The sequence below is a fragment of the Thamnophis elegans genome, chromosome 3, assembly GCF_009769535.1.
Source record: "Thamnophis elegans isolate rThaEle1 chromosome 3, rThaEle1.pri, whole genome shotgun sequence".
NCBI lineage: Eukaryota > Metazoa > Chordata > Lepidosauria > Squamata > Colubridae > Thamnophis > Thamnophis elegans.
In genome coordinates, this window is record NC_045543.1 from 149,637,964 (window position 1) to 149,654,141 (window position 16,178).

Here is a 16,178-nt window from a genome sequence, read left to right on the forward strand (position 1 = left end):
CTTTGCAGACGGGGCAGCCTCCCAGGCCTTCCTCACCAGCGTCGCCCATGGAGCTGAAGATGTTCTCGGTGACGTTGAGGATGGTGTCGGTGGCCTGGTCGTAGCGCCCGACCGGCTGCCCCCCCGTGGCGTGCTGCTTGATGTGCTCCAGCAGGTCGTTGAGCGCCTGGGTCACCGCGGTGGCGGCCACCCCCACCTGCTTCAGCAACTGCTCGTCGGAGGTGGCTGCCTGGGAAGCATCCACGCAGCCTTCCACGGACTTGGCCACCAGCTTCCCAGCCTCAATCAGTTGTTCCTGGCAGACGGGGGAGCTGATGGTGGGAGCAACCACCTGCCAAAGAAGGAGATGGAATGTCTGAAGGGGGAGCAGCCACACAGAAGATTTACTTCGAAAGACAGGGCGCAGGAGGAGTGAGAAGCATTAAAGAATTTATACTTTATGAAATACCATCTGCAAAACTTTTGATACCACCACCGAGAATTAAAGACAAGCTGATAAAGGAAATAAACGGAGGATGGCAGCATTATATGAGAGGCACCATAAGCAAAAAGGTGCAAAGATCTTTTTGTATGGGCTTGCCCATAAAGATGTTTGGAGAATTCGACCTACGAATGGCAACAGGATTAAGGAGGTTCTGTTACTGGAGAGACACAGGCTGATAGATGGAAGAGTACAACTTAAAACTAGCTAAACTAGTTAATTCATTTGTAATAGATATAGTTGAATAATAATTGATAATGATAGTAATGCATATAATGTTGAGTTGCTAAATAATAATTGGATATGAGAAGGAAGGTTAGAAATTTCTTGGACTATATATAAAGGTTATTAATCACAATAATTATTACTATAAAAAAATAAAACAAAACTATATACAGTCAAATCTTAACTAATATGGGGAAAATGCTATGATATACGATATAATTAAATAAAGAAAGGAGAATGATAATACACTATATGCATGGAGGATGGAATTTTTGGTATTAAATATTATGGATGTTTAGCTAAAACAGGATATGAGGATTTGATGTTATGGAGGATTTTATAAACAAGTAAATGAAATGCCAGCATGTGGTTATGGATTAAATCTTTGGCATAGTTAAGGATGAAGGATGTTTGAACAACTATAGTCAAATAAAAGTGGAGGTATGATGATGTTAATATGGTAAACATTTGAGTTAAGATATTTGAATTAGTATGAATTAATGGAAGAGATGCACAAAAACTTGTTGTAACCAGCTGATATACTTTTTTATAACATACTTGTGTGTTTTTTTCCTGTCTTGTTTTTTGTTCTTTTTTGTTTGATTTTTCCCCCACTGTGTGGGCATGTGTTGTTTATGTAACAAAAAAATAAAAAAAAATTATTAATAAAAAAAGAAAGAGCAAGGCGCACAGGTTGGGAGCAGGCTCTCTGCCCACTGTCCAGCGGAGAAGGGAAGAGGCAAGAGGAGGGTCCGACAGAGGCCGTGCTGCTGACCACCCAAATCCCTAGCAAGGAGGACTCACCTTGGTGCAGGCCACCAGCTGGGAAGTGGAGAGGGCACACTGGGTGGCCGCGGGCGATCACCTGCGTCTGCAGCACAGAGTCCTCCGTCTTCTGGGCCACGTTCTTGGCCTTCAGCACCAAAGCGGCCGCCGCGCTGGCCACCGCCTTGGCAAGCTGCATCAGCACGTCCTGGGGAAGGAAGGGCCACCTTCAGCACAGGATCTCGCCTCCTCCTCCCCCAGGGACCCCGCCTGGAGGGGGGGCCACGCTTCTGCCGCCAGCCTGCCCAACGGGAACCTTCACCACCGGAGCAACCCAATCTCAGGCGCAGAGTGCCGCACACCAAACCCATCACCAAGCCCAGCAGGCACAGCTTGGGGGCTGGGAGAGGCCCAGCACCCCCTTCTGCCAGTTTGTAAGCCTCCCCCCACCCCGCCTCTCCTTTGCTGCCCAGATGAAACTTCCCCCATCCAGGAGGATCCCTATGTGTCCGGGGGTTCGGAGGGTGCCCGGTCATCCCTGAGGCAACAGGTTAGATCCGAGAGGTGAGCGCGGAGGAGGGGGACCACGGGTCGCTTTCCGAGGGGCTTTTAAATTAGACGGTGGGGATTGGCAGTGGACAGAGCCCAGCCAGAGAGCCGCTTTGAAGAGCCCGGCAGAAAGAAAGCTTTGCAGGGACCCCTCAGGCAGCACACCGATTGTGGGGGACGGGGTGGCAAGAGCCGGAGCTGTGCCAGGAGCACAGCCACAGACCAGCTCAGGCCCTTTTACCGTCTTGGCATCAGGGGCGCACAGGGTCCGGAGGTGCCGGCTCTCCACAATCTGTATGTGAACATCCGCAAGCTGAGAGAGAGATCACGGCCAAGCCCACGAACCTCGGCTGCCCGTTGTGGAGTCACCTTCCAGGCCATCAGGCCTCACTGAATCCCCACCCCACCCAACCCCCGAACTCAAGGCAGGGACCTCCATTTCGGAGCCTCCTGGCCAGGCAAGCTGCCTCAGGTTCTGCACCGCCAACAGACTGCGACTCTCAGGGAGGAGTCCTTGCTGGGGTGGAGCAAATTCTCTAGTCTGGGAGCCCACGGCCTGGTAGTCTCGGCCTCCTCGGGGGATCAGAAGGGCCCGCTGTTGCCCCTCGGCCTTTCCCCCCATCTCTCCCCCCAGAGGCTTCTCTGCAGCCCTCCGGGCATCATTCATCCCCCCCCTGAGCCAGTTCAATTCACGTGAGGGTTCTCGGCAGACCCCTCACCTGGAAATGGGGATCCGTGTCACTCTCCCCAATCTCCTGCAGCAATTCTCCGCTGGTCTGTCCCACCGCACCGGCTGCCTGCAACAGATTCTGCCGCGGCTGGAAGGGAGAAAGCAGGGTGCATGTCAAGGCCTGGCTCTCCTCGGTCCAGTGCCCCGAGACGGGCGGGCTGCCACTGTGCACCCTCCGGACTGTCGATGGCAAGAGTCACGCTCTCCCCCAGGATTAGGGAAGCAGCTGCCGCAGGGGTCGGGGCACCCTGAGCCCCTGGGCCAGTGCTGCTGTCAGGAAACTGACTCTAGCGCTCAACGTGGGCAATGTCCGTCCCCCTCCCACCACACCCCACACCCCCAGGCCCTGCTGCTTGTCCCAGCAGGCCCAGAAGCACAAGGGCACCCGTGGAATCAAGCACCTGCTCCTTTCCTTTCAAAGCAGCAGCCACAGCGTTCCCTCCACCCCCATTTACTTGCACAACAACCCTGTGAGGTGGGTTGGGGTGCAAAGGCCCCCAGATAGAGTCCACTGCCAAGGGGGATGGGAATCTGCAGCGCCCTCCCCCTCCCACCGGCTCCAACCCCACCCTGGCTCTCCTAGGTCCAGCATCCCAAGCCAGCTCTCCCCCCCCCACTTTGGAGCAGGTTCCGGCCCCTCCCTCTGCCGCTGACCTCCGCGGTGGAACGGCTGGGCTGTCTTCAAACAGTTCGGAGACGGCCCCGGCTAGATTTTTAGCAGCCTGCAGGAGCTGCCGCCCGTTGCCACCCTCGTCCTCCATTAGTGCCGCCAGCAGCTTCACCCCCTTGGACATTTCAGTCAGGTTGGAGGAGATGGTGGTGACGGCGCAGCCCACGGCTGTGTAGTCTGTCTCTGCCGGGTCCCCGGCAGTCAGGTTGACCACGGAAGCCGTGCATGCGGTGATGGCGTCGACTTGGGAGTGGATTTCGTGCTTCGACTCGTCCATCTTGTTCTTCCGCCAGGCCTTGGAGGCCTACGGATGGAGAAGCAGCGGTCATCCAGGGGCTCCGGAACACCCAGCCCCCCCCCCCCGGCTTCCTAGGCCTCTCAGGCGGGCTAAAGTATCCCATGCCAGCCCCTCTCACCGCGTCTTGGCCAAGGGCGGGAGGGTCTCGAAGTCATCCAGGCTGGACTGGGCAGCTTTCACAGCCTGCAGGCTGGAGTTGAGGGTCCCCGTCAGGGCCTGCTGAAGCCGACGTCTGCAGGGCAGAAGAAAGACAGGTGAGCCAATTCCACCCCCCATATAACCCCCCCCAACAGGAGCAGCAGCAGGGAGGCTGATGAGTGGGGCGAATGTGGGGCTGCCTCCCTGTTTCCCAAGAATCGGAGGTGGCTTCAGGAAGGAGCACCAAGCCTGGAGGACAGCAGAAGCCCCAAGACTCGCACCGCAGCAGCAGGGACCCCGGGGGGATGCAGCGGCTGGCGCTGAGGCGGTCTAGGATGTCCAGAGCCCAGCCTGGGACCCTTACCAGAGGGGGCATGTGGCCCCGATGCATCTGCCCACTGGTGACCTGCTGCTGGGCCTGGGGCATGGTGCCCATCTGGAAGTTCTCCGGCCACTGGCCCCTGGCCGTATGATAACCGGGAGGGCCACGGAGCTGTGCTCGGCTTTGTTCAGCTGGTTGAACTGCTGCTGCAGGAGGGTCGACCTAGGAGGCAAGCAGGGGGTGAAGCGCAGCCCCCACTGCCCCCCCACCCCACACTGCCCCCCCACCCCCCACGGAGACAGACTTCCCCTCCCGCCCCACGAAACGCCGGTCTTACTTCTTGGGGGACACGGAGTCCTCCAGCATGGTGGATTCCTCGTCTCCCTCCAAGCCAAAGTGGTCTTTGCTCTTTTTCTGCAAGACAGAGGCAGCCGTCATCCCTGCCCTCCCCCACCCCCTCGCCCCCAGCCAGCCCAGGTGAAGGGAGGGAGGCTACGCTCAGGGCGCCCCTTGACCCAGCTCAGGAGCCAGCACTCCGGCCCCAACCCACCTTCTTCAAGATGATGTCGATGTAGCCAGCGATGAGCTGGGCAATCTGCTCCCCTTCGGTGGTCTGCACTGAGTAATAGCCATCCTGATAGTCCCCGAAATCCTGCAACCCCAAAGCCAAGGCAGTCACTGGAGGGGGGGGAGGGGCTTCCGGCTGGGGTTGCTGCCCCCCCCCCAAGAGGAGACTGCGGAGGATCCTCCTGCTCCTGGACTCTCCCCACGGCCCCCTCCAGCCCCACCCCTTCTTGCTGCCGCGCTCAGGAGCAGCCGGACAGAAAGGCCATTCCGCTGAGCCAGGACCACCCCCTGACCCCCTGGGGGTCTCTCAGGGTGGCAATGGGTTTGGAAGGTGGGGGTTCGCCCACTGCGGCCCAGGTCAGCCCCAGAAGAGGGGGCCTTGGGGGGGGAGAGAAGAGATAGATCCCACCCCGGGGCCTCCCATCTATGGGTCACGGGTGCCCCTTCGACCTGGCACAAAAGGCTTCAGGCGTATCTAAAGGGAGAGGAGGCCAAATGAAAGGGGAGAAAGGCATCCTGTGCTGGAGCAGGCCTGCCAGTCGAAAGCGGCAGGGTTGAAGAGGATGGGCAGGGCAGCCCACGGAATGCCACAGCCGCAGCTGGGCACAGCTGTTTCGGAGGGACAGTTCTCTGGGAAGTGGCCTCTACAGCCCTGAGGGGTTGGGGGCCCCCAAGCAGACTCTGCCTGCTCCAGGAAGGCAGGGCCCTCACAGCGGGCCCCTCCCCTCCAATCTGCCTGTAGACTTGGGGGCGGGAGAGGCTTCCCCCAGTCGGTCCTTGATGGGCCTTTTCACCTACGTAGGGCTGGAGAGAGGAGCTCTTACCAGGGTGAAGCTCTTGGAGAGGGCCCAGCGCTTGATTGTTGGTCAGATTCCACTCCTGAATGACCTCCTTGTTTTTCTCGTCCACACGCATCACGCACTCCTTGGTGATGCCCAGGAGACGGGGGACCAGCTGTTCTTCCCCTTCATCTTCTCCTGCAAGGCCAGATGCCCAGGCCATGGGGTGTGCCTAATCCTCTCCGGCCCGAGCAGGAAAGCTCCACAGCCAAGCCCCCTCCCCCCCCCTTGGAGCCAGCCCCCCTCCCTCCTCCCTTCCAGAGCCAGTGAGCAGGCTCTCGGGAGGGGACGGGGACGACAAAAGCGGGGGCTGAAGGAGCCATTGCTTACTTTGACAGGAAGAAGGAGACGCCGTCGGTCTTGAGCGAGCGGGCGAGTTTCACGTAGCGGACCTTGGCTTCGATCTCACTCATGCCGCCACAGTTCTTGTGGGCCTTGGGGAGGGGAGGGAGAACAGCGGGGCTGCATTCTCCTGCTCCCTAATGACCCCCTCCCTGTCCCCAGGGTTCCACACAAAAAACCGCGTTCGACTAAGCGCTGCTCGACGAAACCGCGTAGCTGACGTCATCACAGGGCGGACAACAGCGCAGAGACAGAAGCACGCTGTAAACGCTAAACCTAAAATTAACCCCTAAACCTAAACCTAACCCCCCTAAACCTAACCCTTAACCTAACCCTAAACTAACCCTAAACCTAACCCTTACCTAACCCTAACCCTAACCCTAACCCTAACCTAACCCCTAAACCTAACCCTTACCTTAAGTTGAATCGGCTTGCTTTCAAAGCGCTATTTAAAGCGCCCTTCTTTCTCCACGCTCGCTGTTGTCGCCCTGTTGATGACGTCAGCGATGCGGTTAATCGGGCGCGCTTTAGTCAAGCGCGGTTTTGTTGTGCCACGGTCCCACAGCTCCCCCAACCCTTCTGCCCCACCGTCCTCCTGCAGATTCCGCTCCCCCTTTCTGCCCTGGTGTCCAGGCCTCCCAGAGGTAGATGGGACCCACAAGACGCCCCCCCCCTCACCAGGAAAATCTTCCGCTCCCCCTTTTCTGCTGATGTACTCCTTTGGCAGGAAGTCCTTCATGCTGCAGCGGGGGAAAGAGGGTCTCCCTCAGACAGGGGCCTTCCCAGGCCGTCTCCCATGCTTCTCTCCAGCCCTCCAGCCAACACCCGACCCCGGGGACTGCAGGCGAAACTCTACCCCAGGAAAGGACCCCAGTGGGACTCACTCCAGAAAACCCGGCCTTGTGCTTCTGCTCATTGTGAGGCCCAAACTGGATATGGCATGGTAACCGGCAAACTCGCAGGCTTTGTCAAAGGAGACGGGGTGGGAGCCGTTCAGGATATCGTCGCGGGGCCTGGAGACAGAGGAGCAACGTCAGCAGGGACCTTCCCCACCATCCATCCCTGGGAGTGCAGGGCTCCCCTGGAAGCCTCCGTTGCAGCGCAGAGGGCTAAAGCATCCCATGCCAGCCCGCAAGGCAGAGGGGCAGCGAGGTGCCACCTGGACGTAGAGGAGGTTGAGCTGCACGGGGTCGCGGGAATCCAGTTCTGGTCGGAGTAGAAGAACTTCCGCCGGAGGAGGAGCAGCGTCTCGGTGTCATCGATGCCCTGTTCGCGCAAAGTGCGTCCGTGATCCAGCACAGTTCACCTGCACGAGGAGGCAGGCAGGATGAGAGCCGCCGAGGTCCCCTCCGCCTCACCCCACCGCCTCCCCTGAGCGCTGGGCTCCGGATCACGTACGCTCGTCATCCGTGTGGAGCTCTGCTTCAGCATATCCATCTTCTTCTCGGCGAGCTAGGAGGGTCTGTCCTTTCGGAGGGTGCCCGTCTGCTCCTCCTTCCTTCTCCTCCAGATCTCCCGCACCAGCGAGTATCTCATCATAATTGGTGATGCCTGGGGGGCACAAAGCAGCCTTGCCAGGGACAAACGTCGCCCCTGCCCACAGCCATGGGCACAGCTGCCTGGTAGCCCAAGCTTCGGCTTGTCCCTCCTGAATCGCGGGGGGGGGGAGGAGGAGAGGAAGGACCCACAGAAGAGAGGCTGTCTCCTCACTCCTCCCCCTTCCCGTCTGTCCGTTCAACCCAATGGTCCCCAGGCTGCTCACCGATCCGGGCACAAATGGTCATCAGGATGTCGGTGACCGTCTTGGAGTCATCCACCATGACCGTCTTGACCGTCCCATCCAGCATGCGGATCTTCAGGGGCCGCTGCTTCTTCTTGTACTCCATGCGTGTCCTGGGAAGGCAGATTTAGGGGGTGGGGGTGGGGGTCAGCCAGAAATGCCAGGGTCGGAATTGGGGGGGGGTATGGAAAACCAAGGGGGTCGGAAAGAGCACGAGGGAGCCAAGAAGGTCATCCATCTGGGGCTCCTCCTGCTTGTGGCACGACCAAAACCCGCGCTCGACTAAGCCGCGCCCGATTAAACCGCGTCGCTGACGTCATCAACAGGGCTACAACAGCGAGCGCGGAGAAAGAAGGGCGCTTTAAATAGCGCTTTGAAAGCAAGCCGATTCAACTTAAGGTAAGGGTTAGCTTTAGGGTTAGGTTTAGGGTAAGTTAAGGGTTAGGGTTAGGGTTAGGTTAAGGGTTAGGATTAGGGTTAGGGTTAGGTTAAGGGTTAGGGTTAGGTTAGGGTTAGGTTTAGGGTAGGTTAAGGGTTAGGTTTAGGGTTAGGTTTAGGATTAGGTTTAGGGGGGTTAGGTTTAGGGGTAATTTTAGGTTTAGGGTTTACAGCGTGCTTCTGTCTCCGCGCTGTTGTTGCCCTGTTGATGACATCAGCAGCGCGGTTTCCGTCGAGCTCGGTTTAGTCGAACACGGTTTTGTGGTGGAACCCCTCCTGCTGAGCCATCAGCCAGGGCTTCCTCCAGGGCTGACCCACTTGGGCCCATGCTGGAGATGCTCCCCTCCTCCCCCAGTAGCCGGCCTGCGAGGGCTCTGTGTGTGTGTGTGTGTGTGTTGTTGTGTGTGTGTGGTATAGAGGTCAGGTCCTTGGGCCTCCTCTGAGAGATGCTTCAAGGCCCAGCCTTCTCCTCCACCAGCCACCGCCAAGAGGACCCTCCTTAGGCAGGAGGGACCTGTCTCCCCAGGGGAGATGTGGATGCCGATGCTGGCCCAGCCGGAGGGAACAGCTGACCTGGCCTCGGACTGGGAGCAATGCTGTTCTGGCGTAATTTTAGTGGCCATTTCTGGAGGAGGGGCTTCGCTCGGGGGCCAATGGTCAAGAGCAGCCTATCCTGGTGGGAGCCGGGGGGGGGGGAGTTACGCTGGAGCCCTTCATTAACTGCTGTGGCCAACATGGGCCTTCAGCCTCCCCCTCCCCCCAATTCCACTCGGTTGATCAGAAAGCCCCCCCCCCCCCCCCCAGGAAAGGACTCACCCCATTGCGGAGCATGTAGTAGTCCAGAGCCTTCCCGGCCTCCAGCCATATCCCCTTCTTGGGGTCTTCGTCCGAGAGGAAAAGGCCAAAGTCGTTGGCTGAAGAAAGAACAGCAGGAAGGGGGTTGGGCCGGGGCGGTGGAGGGGGCTTGAGGTCAGCCAGCGGTTGCCCCCAGGCCACAGGGGCAAGGTGGGAACGGGAACCAGTCTCCCTGCCCCACCCCCACAGCAGTCCCAGGTTGGTAGCCCACCCGGCTCTCCCTCGGCATCTCCTTCTCCAAGGGGAGCCCGCCTGGGACACTTACGCTGCCCCATCTGTGCCTCCGGCACCCGTCCCGGATGATGCGGCAGGCGTCGTACACCATAGTGGAGGGCTCAAACTGCATAGTCTTCACCGCATTGCCAATGCTTATCTTGAGCGATAAGGCAACCATGATGGCGCCTGAGATGTTCCCTCTCCTGCTTTACCTGTTGAAGAAGGGCGGGTGTGAGCGGGGAGCCCTCCCCGGGTGCCGCGAGGAGGCATTCTCTGAGTGTGCCACCTCCCTCCACCCACATCCCTGCACAGCTGCTGGAGGGGGGGGGCGGGCAGAGGTCAAGATGAGAACCAGGAGGACTGCCGCCCCATGACAAGAAACTTCCCTTTTCCTGCCATCGCCCTGGAGAAGTTGCGCAGCTCCCATGGGCAGGCAGGCGCTGCTTGCACGAGGGTAGGAGGAAAGAGGGGGTTGGGGTGGCCCCGGAGGAACCTGCAGGGGAAGATGTGCCCGTATCGTGCCCACAGGAGGAAGCCCCTCATGGTGGAGCTGAGCTGATAAGGCCGGTGGCCGGCAGATTATGCCCAGATGACCGGCAAGAGGAAACCACTGAAGGAAGCCAGAAGACGCAGCCTGGCATTGGACGGTTGCCTCCCCCCACCCCCCACCGACAACTGAAGGCTTCTCCAATTGCCTCTGGCACGAAATGGAGATGCGTCCTGAAACGAGGAGGCTGCAGAAGACCCTCCAGGGCACAGCTACCTCACGGCGGTGGGGGACAGGGGAGCGCCACCTTGGGTTTAAAGCCCAGGATGCACTTTCCGGATGAGAGAAGGAGCCCCCCCCCAACACCGTGCTATACCCCATCCTTCCACCTCCCCCCCCCTTCATCACGCCCCGCTGCTTCCCTAGAGCTCAGACAGTGGGACTGGCAGGAGTTTCCAGAGAGGAGTTACATTCTCCTGGCATCTCTGCCCCATACAAAAACTGAAGCACAGCCACAAATATCTCATGTGCGTCAATATGCATTAGTAATTTATTACATGTATTTAACCCTTTATAAACACTTACATCTACATATATTATATCATCTTTTTTTCTTTTTTTTTATTTTATTTTATCAATTTCATATATACATTCACAATTATATTGATCTCATAACTGTTATTAATAATATGTATTTATAACAATTTTTCCCTACAGTTGACAATATACTTGAAGATTGCTTTTTTATCATCCCATAGACCCATCTTATCTTACAACGGTCCTACTTCTTCTTCCCTCCCTCCCTTTTTCCTTCCCTCGTTTCTTCTCTCCTACTCCCCTTCCTCCCTCCCTCCTTCCCCCTTCCCTCCTTCTCTCCTTCTCCTTCCCTCCTTTCTGTTCTCCTTCTCTCCTTCCTTTCCCCCTTCCTTTCCCTCCTTCCTTCCCCCCTTCCTTCTCTCCTTCCTTTCCCTTCATCTTTTGGTCTGCACATCCTAGTCCTTCTCCAGGCCGACTTCCCTTCCTCAAACCCAACCATTGATAAAAATCTATTCCAAATCTCATCCTTTATTCCGTATTCTCTCCTTTATTTTTAGTCCCATCATCAAGTCTATCCCATTTCTGCACAATCTAATGTTTTCGTTATTATATTTCCCTTTCTAGAGGAATATTTTCACACTTTCAATGTTGGGCATAAAACCATCCTCGCTGCTGCTATAGCATGTGGTATTAAATATGTCGCCCCTTTACTTTCTCCTTCTATTATATTACCTGATTCTGCCTGTCCAGCTGCCTTTGCGGGGGGGGAACGGACGGACAGACGGACGGGTGCCAATCTGCCTGCTTCGGCTTCTGGACCAGGGCGAGACTCAGCAGCAGCTGCAGCCCCTTCCTCTCATCTGACCCCCCAAGGCCAGCCCCGCTTCTGCTTGGGTGGGTCACGCCCACGCCCCAAGGCCCCTCCCCTCAATGGCACCCGCCAATCTGGTAAATAGTGGACGCCCCCGCCCTCTCGCCCCAAAGCCTCCAGGAGCAGTGTGGGCAGGGAAGGGCAGCTCCCAGTCAGAGCCCAGCCAGGAGGGCATCTTTTCTCACGCAAAGCGAGGACCCCCCCAGCAGCTGAAGCCCAGCCCAGCCAGCAGGACGGGCGTTTCCTCACTGCCCATAAGGGGGGTCGCATTTGAGGAGGGGGAAGCAGAGCTAGGAGCCCAAGGACGCTCATAAGCTGGAGGTGGGTCCAACCCTGCTCCTCCTCCTCCTCCTCAGCCCTGTCCCTTTTGCGGGCACAGGTGGAATGGGGGCCCCTCCCAAAGCCCCAGAAGGACCCGCCTGAAGGAGGCTCCCCCCCAATTGCTGCCTGCTGCTCCTTGTTGGTCTCAGTGGGCCCCAGGATGCTGCCCCACAACCCCGACCGACCCAGAACTCAGCAGATTCCTCTACCTGCCCCACCCCGGAATGGGGCTGCGGGGCGCCAACCTTGTTAACGTCGTAGGCCGACCATGGGAGGGAAAAGCAAAAGCAGGCGGCAAAGCCAATTTCCCAAGAACGGGGAGGGCTCTGAGCCCCCCCCCCCTCTTCACATAGGCCCCCTGGGCTGTTCAGAGACCCCCAGTCAAGAAGCAGCTGGTAAAGCGGCAAGTGGCTCCCAGCCTCTGCACAGAGTCCTCCCCTAGGAGGCAGCCCCCCCCCCCCCGGGCATCATCCCCCCCCATGCCAGGGAGACATTCCAGAGCTGCATTCTCAGCATGCCCCAAAGACGTCTGCTCCCAGGGGAGCCCCTCCCCACCCCGGCTGGCCCCGGCAGGCCAGAGGCTCTGTAGGGAGAGGAAGGAAGGAAGGAAGGAGGGGTAGGCCTCTGCCTAAGCTCCCTCCCTCTCTCCCCCTCTGAAAGAGGAAGCAGGGCTAGCAACCAATGTGGGGGGGGGGTTTGACACCTACGCCGGGCTTCCGGCGTGCTTTGGTTAGGCTTCCCCTTTCCCACAACCCCCAACCCTCCTCCCAACAGGAGAATCAGACCCTTCTCTGAAAGACGGGAGGGGAGCCCCCTCCTCATTCTCCCACCCGAGTGCCCTCCCGAAGCCTCCCCTGGCCTTGGCAGTGCCACAGGGAGCCCCTCTCCCTCCTGCACTGACGGGGGGGGGGGGGGGCTGCACCCGTCCCTGGGCAAAAAGCCTGCTGCCACCCGTTGTGTTGATCTTGATTGAACTTCAGCCCCTTTGAAAACCGAGTGCATGTCGTGTTTCTGTTTTAAGCCGTTCTGTCTTGTGTTTTTTTTTTTTTTAATTTTTAAAAAAGATTTTATTGGTAAAAGAAAATACAACATCCATAACTTGTAAAAAGCATACAACTACATTTCGAGATATTCCCATACTATCAAATCATTATAAACATCAAAGGTTAGGTATCTTATTCCTTCCCTCCCTCTTCTCTTCCCCTCGTTTCTTCTTTTCCATACTCTTTTCTTCCCTCCCCCCCTTACTTCCTTCTCCCCTGCCCTTCCCCCCTTTCTTTTCTCCTTTCCTCCTTTCCTTCCCCCTCCTTTCCCTCCCTCGATCCCCCCCTCCTCTTCACATACCTTCCCTCCTTCCCTTCCTCTTTCCCTCCTCCTTCCTTTTCTCTTAACCTCCCTCCTTTCCTCCCTCCTTCCTTCCTTCCTTTCAACTCTCCTTCTCTCTTTCTTTCCCTCCCTCTTTCCCTCTTTACTACCCTCTCCTCTTCCTCTTGTGTTTTTAATCTTTTTTTAATATTTTTTAAACTACTTTTTATGTAAGCCGCCCGGAGTCCTTCGAGATGGGCGGCATACAAATCTATTGGAAAGTTGAAGTTAATGCAGCCTGGGAATTGTCGACTGCTTTGGACACGGCGTCCGTGTGTGTGTGTGTGTGTGCGTGTGTGGGTGCATGCACACAACTGTGGTGAGCCAATTTCCCCAAACGGAAGTGCAGAGGGTCAACCCTCTTTAGCAAGACAGCAGAAGCTGCCAGATGGGCCCCCAACCACCACTTGGAGACCGGAGGAAGAGGGATGGTCTGGGCCAAACCAAGAGAACTGTTGGCAAACTATCCGCAGAATGGGCTGGGTTAAGAGCCGGCCCTGGCCCTCTTTCCCCCACCCGGTTTTCCCCAGAGAAATGTTGAGCCTAGACAGGCCACAGCAGCAACACTTTCCCACAGGGGACCCCCGTTTGGAGGAGAAGGGGCTCCTGCATCTCCCCCTGGACCTACACATCCTGCCAGGACCGGGAGGGGTCAAACGGAGGCAGCTGCAAAGTCCCTGGGTCAGTTTCCCAACCCGATGAAGTCCCAGAGGGCCAGACCTTCCTTCAATGCGCTGCAATGTGCTCTACATGGGGCAGCCCTTGAAGAGCATTCGGAGACTTCAGCTCGTCCAGAATGCAGCCGCGCGAGCAATCGTGGGTGCATCTCGGTACACCCACGTTACACCTATCCTCCGCGAGCTGCACTGGCTGCCTATTGGTCTCCGGATATGCTTCAAGGCGCTAGTCGTCACTTATAAAGCCCTTCATGGTATTGGACCTGGGTACTTGAGAGACCGCCTGCTGCCAATTACCTCCCAAAGGCCCATTAGATCACACAGGGTTGGCCTCCTCCGGGTTCCGTCTACCAGCCAATGCCATCTGGCTACCACCCGGGGGGGCCTTCTCTGTGGCGGCTCCGGCCCTTTGGAACGAACTCCCCGCAGGGATTCGGACCCTCACCTCTCTCCAGGCCTTCCGGAAAGCCGTTAAAACCTGGCTGTGTCGGCAGGCCTGGGGTCGATGAGTTCCCTTCCCCTCTCGAATCGTGTGGCTGTTGGTTGTTTTTTATATGCCTGTATTTGTAGTTTTTTTGTGTTTCCCTTTCCCTCCTTGGGTTTGTGCGCCGCCCTGAGTCCCGCTGGGAATAGGGCGGCATATAAATAAAATGAAACCTAAACCTAAACCTTCGCAGGAGACAGGTTGGGGGTGGGGCTGGGGGCCACAGAGGCCCAGGCATTCTCAGTTCATTCTCAGAAACAGTCAAGCGGCGTCCGGCAAGCCTTGTCCGGCCTCTGGGGTGGTTATTCAAAAGAGCAGTAATGGATCTGCATGCAGCAGATCCCAGATTCCCCTGAGCCAAGCAGCCCCTGAACCCCTCCCCTCCTTTCCTCACCTCTTTGCTCTGGGTGGGTCCCCCCCCCCGTCCCCCTCCTCTTACAGACCGAAGGACAAAAAGAGGGTCGACTCAGCCTTCCATCCTTCCGAGGTGGGTGAAATGAGGACCCGGATTGTTGTTGGGGGCGATATGCTGACTCTGTAAACCGCTTAGAGAGGGCTGAAAGCCCTATGAAGCGGTATATAAGTCTAACTGCTATTGCTATTGCTAACACAGAAATGGGGAACTGGAATCAAAGAGCTGCCAACTTTCTAGCTTGGATAAGCACGAGCCCCAAAGGAAGATGGCGGCACCATTCAAAATTAAACTCTGCAGGAATCGGGGCAGAGAGGTTTTGTTTTTATTCGTTTATTTAGTTTGTCACTCGTGTACAAGATAAAAGGAATAAAGAATGAACATGAATAAACGGGGACATGCTAGTGTGTTTATGCATGCCTCCTTAGGTTTAGGTTTCGTTTTATTTATATGCCGCCCTATTCCCAGCGGGACTCAGGGCGGCTCACAAACCCAAGATGGGAAGGGAAACACAAGGACTACAAATACAAGCATTTAAAATAACCAACAGACACAATCAAGAGGGGAAGGGAACTCATCAACCCCAGGCCTGCCGACACAGCCAGGTTTTAATGGGCCTCTTAGGAATGGGGTGAGGTCAACAGTAAAACAGTTAGGATTAGGATTAGGATTAATTTCATTTATATGCCGCCCTTTTCCCTGAAGGGGACTCAGGGCGGCTCACAACTCAATCAGGGAAAGGAGGTACAAACAGGGGATAAAATTATTAGGTTAAAAGTTAGGTTAAAATTATGGGGGGGGGGGATGTAGCGACAGAGTCAGGTAGTGCATTCCAGGCATTGGCCCTTCTGTTGCTGAATGGAATGACCCTCCCCCAAGGAGGACCCCAGGACCAACCAAGGCCAAGCACTGGGAGCCCCCAAGCTGGAGCTTCTGCAGAAAAAAAACATGTGTGTGTGTGTGTGTGTGTGTCTCAGGAGGGGGGTGTCGTCTCAGGCAGAGCAGAATCACCAGCAGCAGAGGAAGAATGGTTTTTTTTGGGGGGGGGGGGGCATGACAGGGTAGAGGACGGATGACCCAAGCAGAGCCTGGGAAAGCAGGTCAGCTGAACTACACGCCCCCCTTTCAATGCTAGAGCTGGCCCTGAAGGTTTTAATAAACCCACCAACTACTCTGAAGTCCTCCACTGAAAAATGCAGCCTGAATCCCCCCCCACCCCTCATGCCAGGTTGGGGGAGCAGAGCCTTAACATCAAATGGATTGAAAGTAATTTGGGGCGCTGAATGTCTCCACAGAAACACCAATCAGCCTAAGAACAAATGGGGGGGGAGGAGGAGGAGGAAGGGGAGGAAGAGAGGCGGCGCTGGGCCAGCTTGCCTTCCTTCTCTGCCTTTCAGTTGGTGGCACCGAACGAGGAATCTGCCAGGCTCGGCTCTCGGCTGCAGCAGGGCATATGGAAATGGGGGCCCAGAAGGCAAGGGGGCAGCCAACTGCAGAAGAAGATGCAGGAAGGGCACCCACCTGAGGGGGCTGCGGGAAGTTGGTGGAGCTGAAGCCCCCTGCTCAAAGACCACCAGGCACCTTTTCCCCACCCTGCAAAGGCAGACCTGGAACGTTTCCATAGGTGAAGCCCACTCCAGCCGAAAGGGCCATGCAGCAGGCAAGGGGAAGGTTCCTCCTCCTCCTCGCTCTCCAGAAAGCCAAAGCAAACCGGAAGCCGGCTGTGCCAGGGCCAAAGGCCTTCCGAGAGCCACAGTCCAAGGGGGAGAGGCGACTTGCGCCAGGAGCAGCCCAAGGCCAACCAAACCT

The 16,178-nt window shown here is 56.9% G+C and overlaps 1 protein-coding gene across 1 annotated transcript in view; it reads right to left on the reverse strand.

Annotated features, from left to right (window-relative positions):
* TLN1 (talin 1) overlaps positions 1-11,113 on the reverse strand; it is a 33,332-nt gene extending 22,219 nt beyond the window's left edge. The window contains 31 exon segments of the mRNA XM_032214272.1: positions 37-331; positions 1,511-1,561; positions 1,563-1,679; positions 2,740-2,838; positions 3,401-3,724; positions 3,837-3,850; positions 3,853-3,937; positions 4,215-4,309; positions 4,312-4,400; positions 4,516-4,592; positions 4,729-4,830; positions 5,570-5,605; positions 5,607-5,701; positions 5,704-5,719; positions 5,911-6,018; positions 6,605-6,631; positions 6,633-6,666; positions 6,811-6,824; positions 6,826-6,869; positions 6,872-6,937; positions 7,085-7,129; positions 7,132-7,223; positions 7,318-7,345; positions 7,348-7,456; positions 7,458-7,477; positions 7,689-7,812; positions 7,814-7,819; positions 8,961-9,058; positions 9,265-9,294; positions 9,297-9,427; positions 10,972-11,113. Coding sequence (XP_032070163.1) covers positions 37-331; positions 1,511-1,561; positions 1,563-1,679; positions 2,740-2,838; positions 3,401-3,724; positions 3,837-3,850; positions 3,853-3,937; positions 4,215-4,309; positions 4,312-4,400; positions 4,516-4,592; positions 4,729-4,830; positions 5,570-5,605; positions 5,607-5,701; positions 5,704-5,719; positions 5,911-6,018; positions 6,605-6,631; positions 6,633-6,666; positions 6,811-6,824; positions 6,826-6,869; positions 6,872-6,937; positions 7,085-7,129; positions 7,132-7,223; positions 7,318-7,345; positions 7,348-7,456; positions 7,458-7,477; positions 7,689-7,812; positions 7,814-7,819; positions 8,961-9,058; positions 9,265-9,294; positions 9,297-9,393 — 2,437 coding nt within the window. The 5' untranslated portion in view covers positions 9,394-9,427; positions 10,972-11,113.
* Between the last annotated feature and the right edge of the window lie 5,065 nt (positions 11,114-16,178).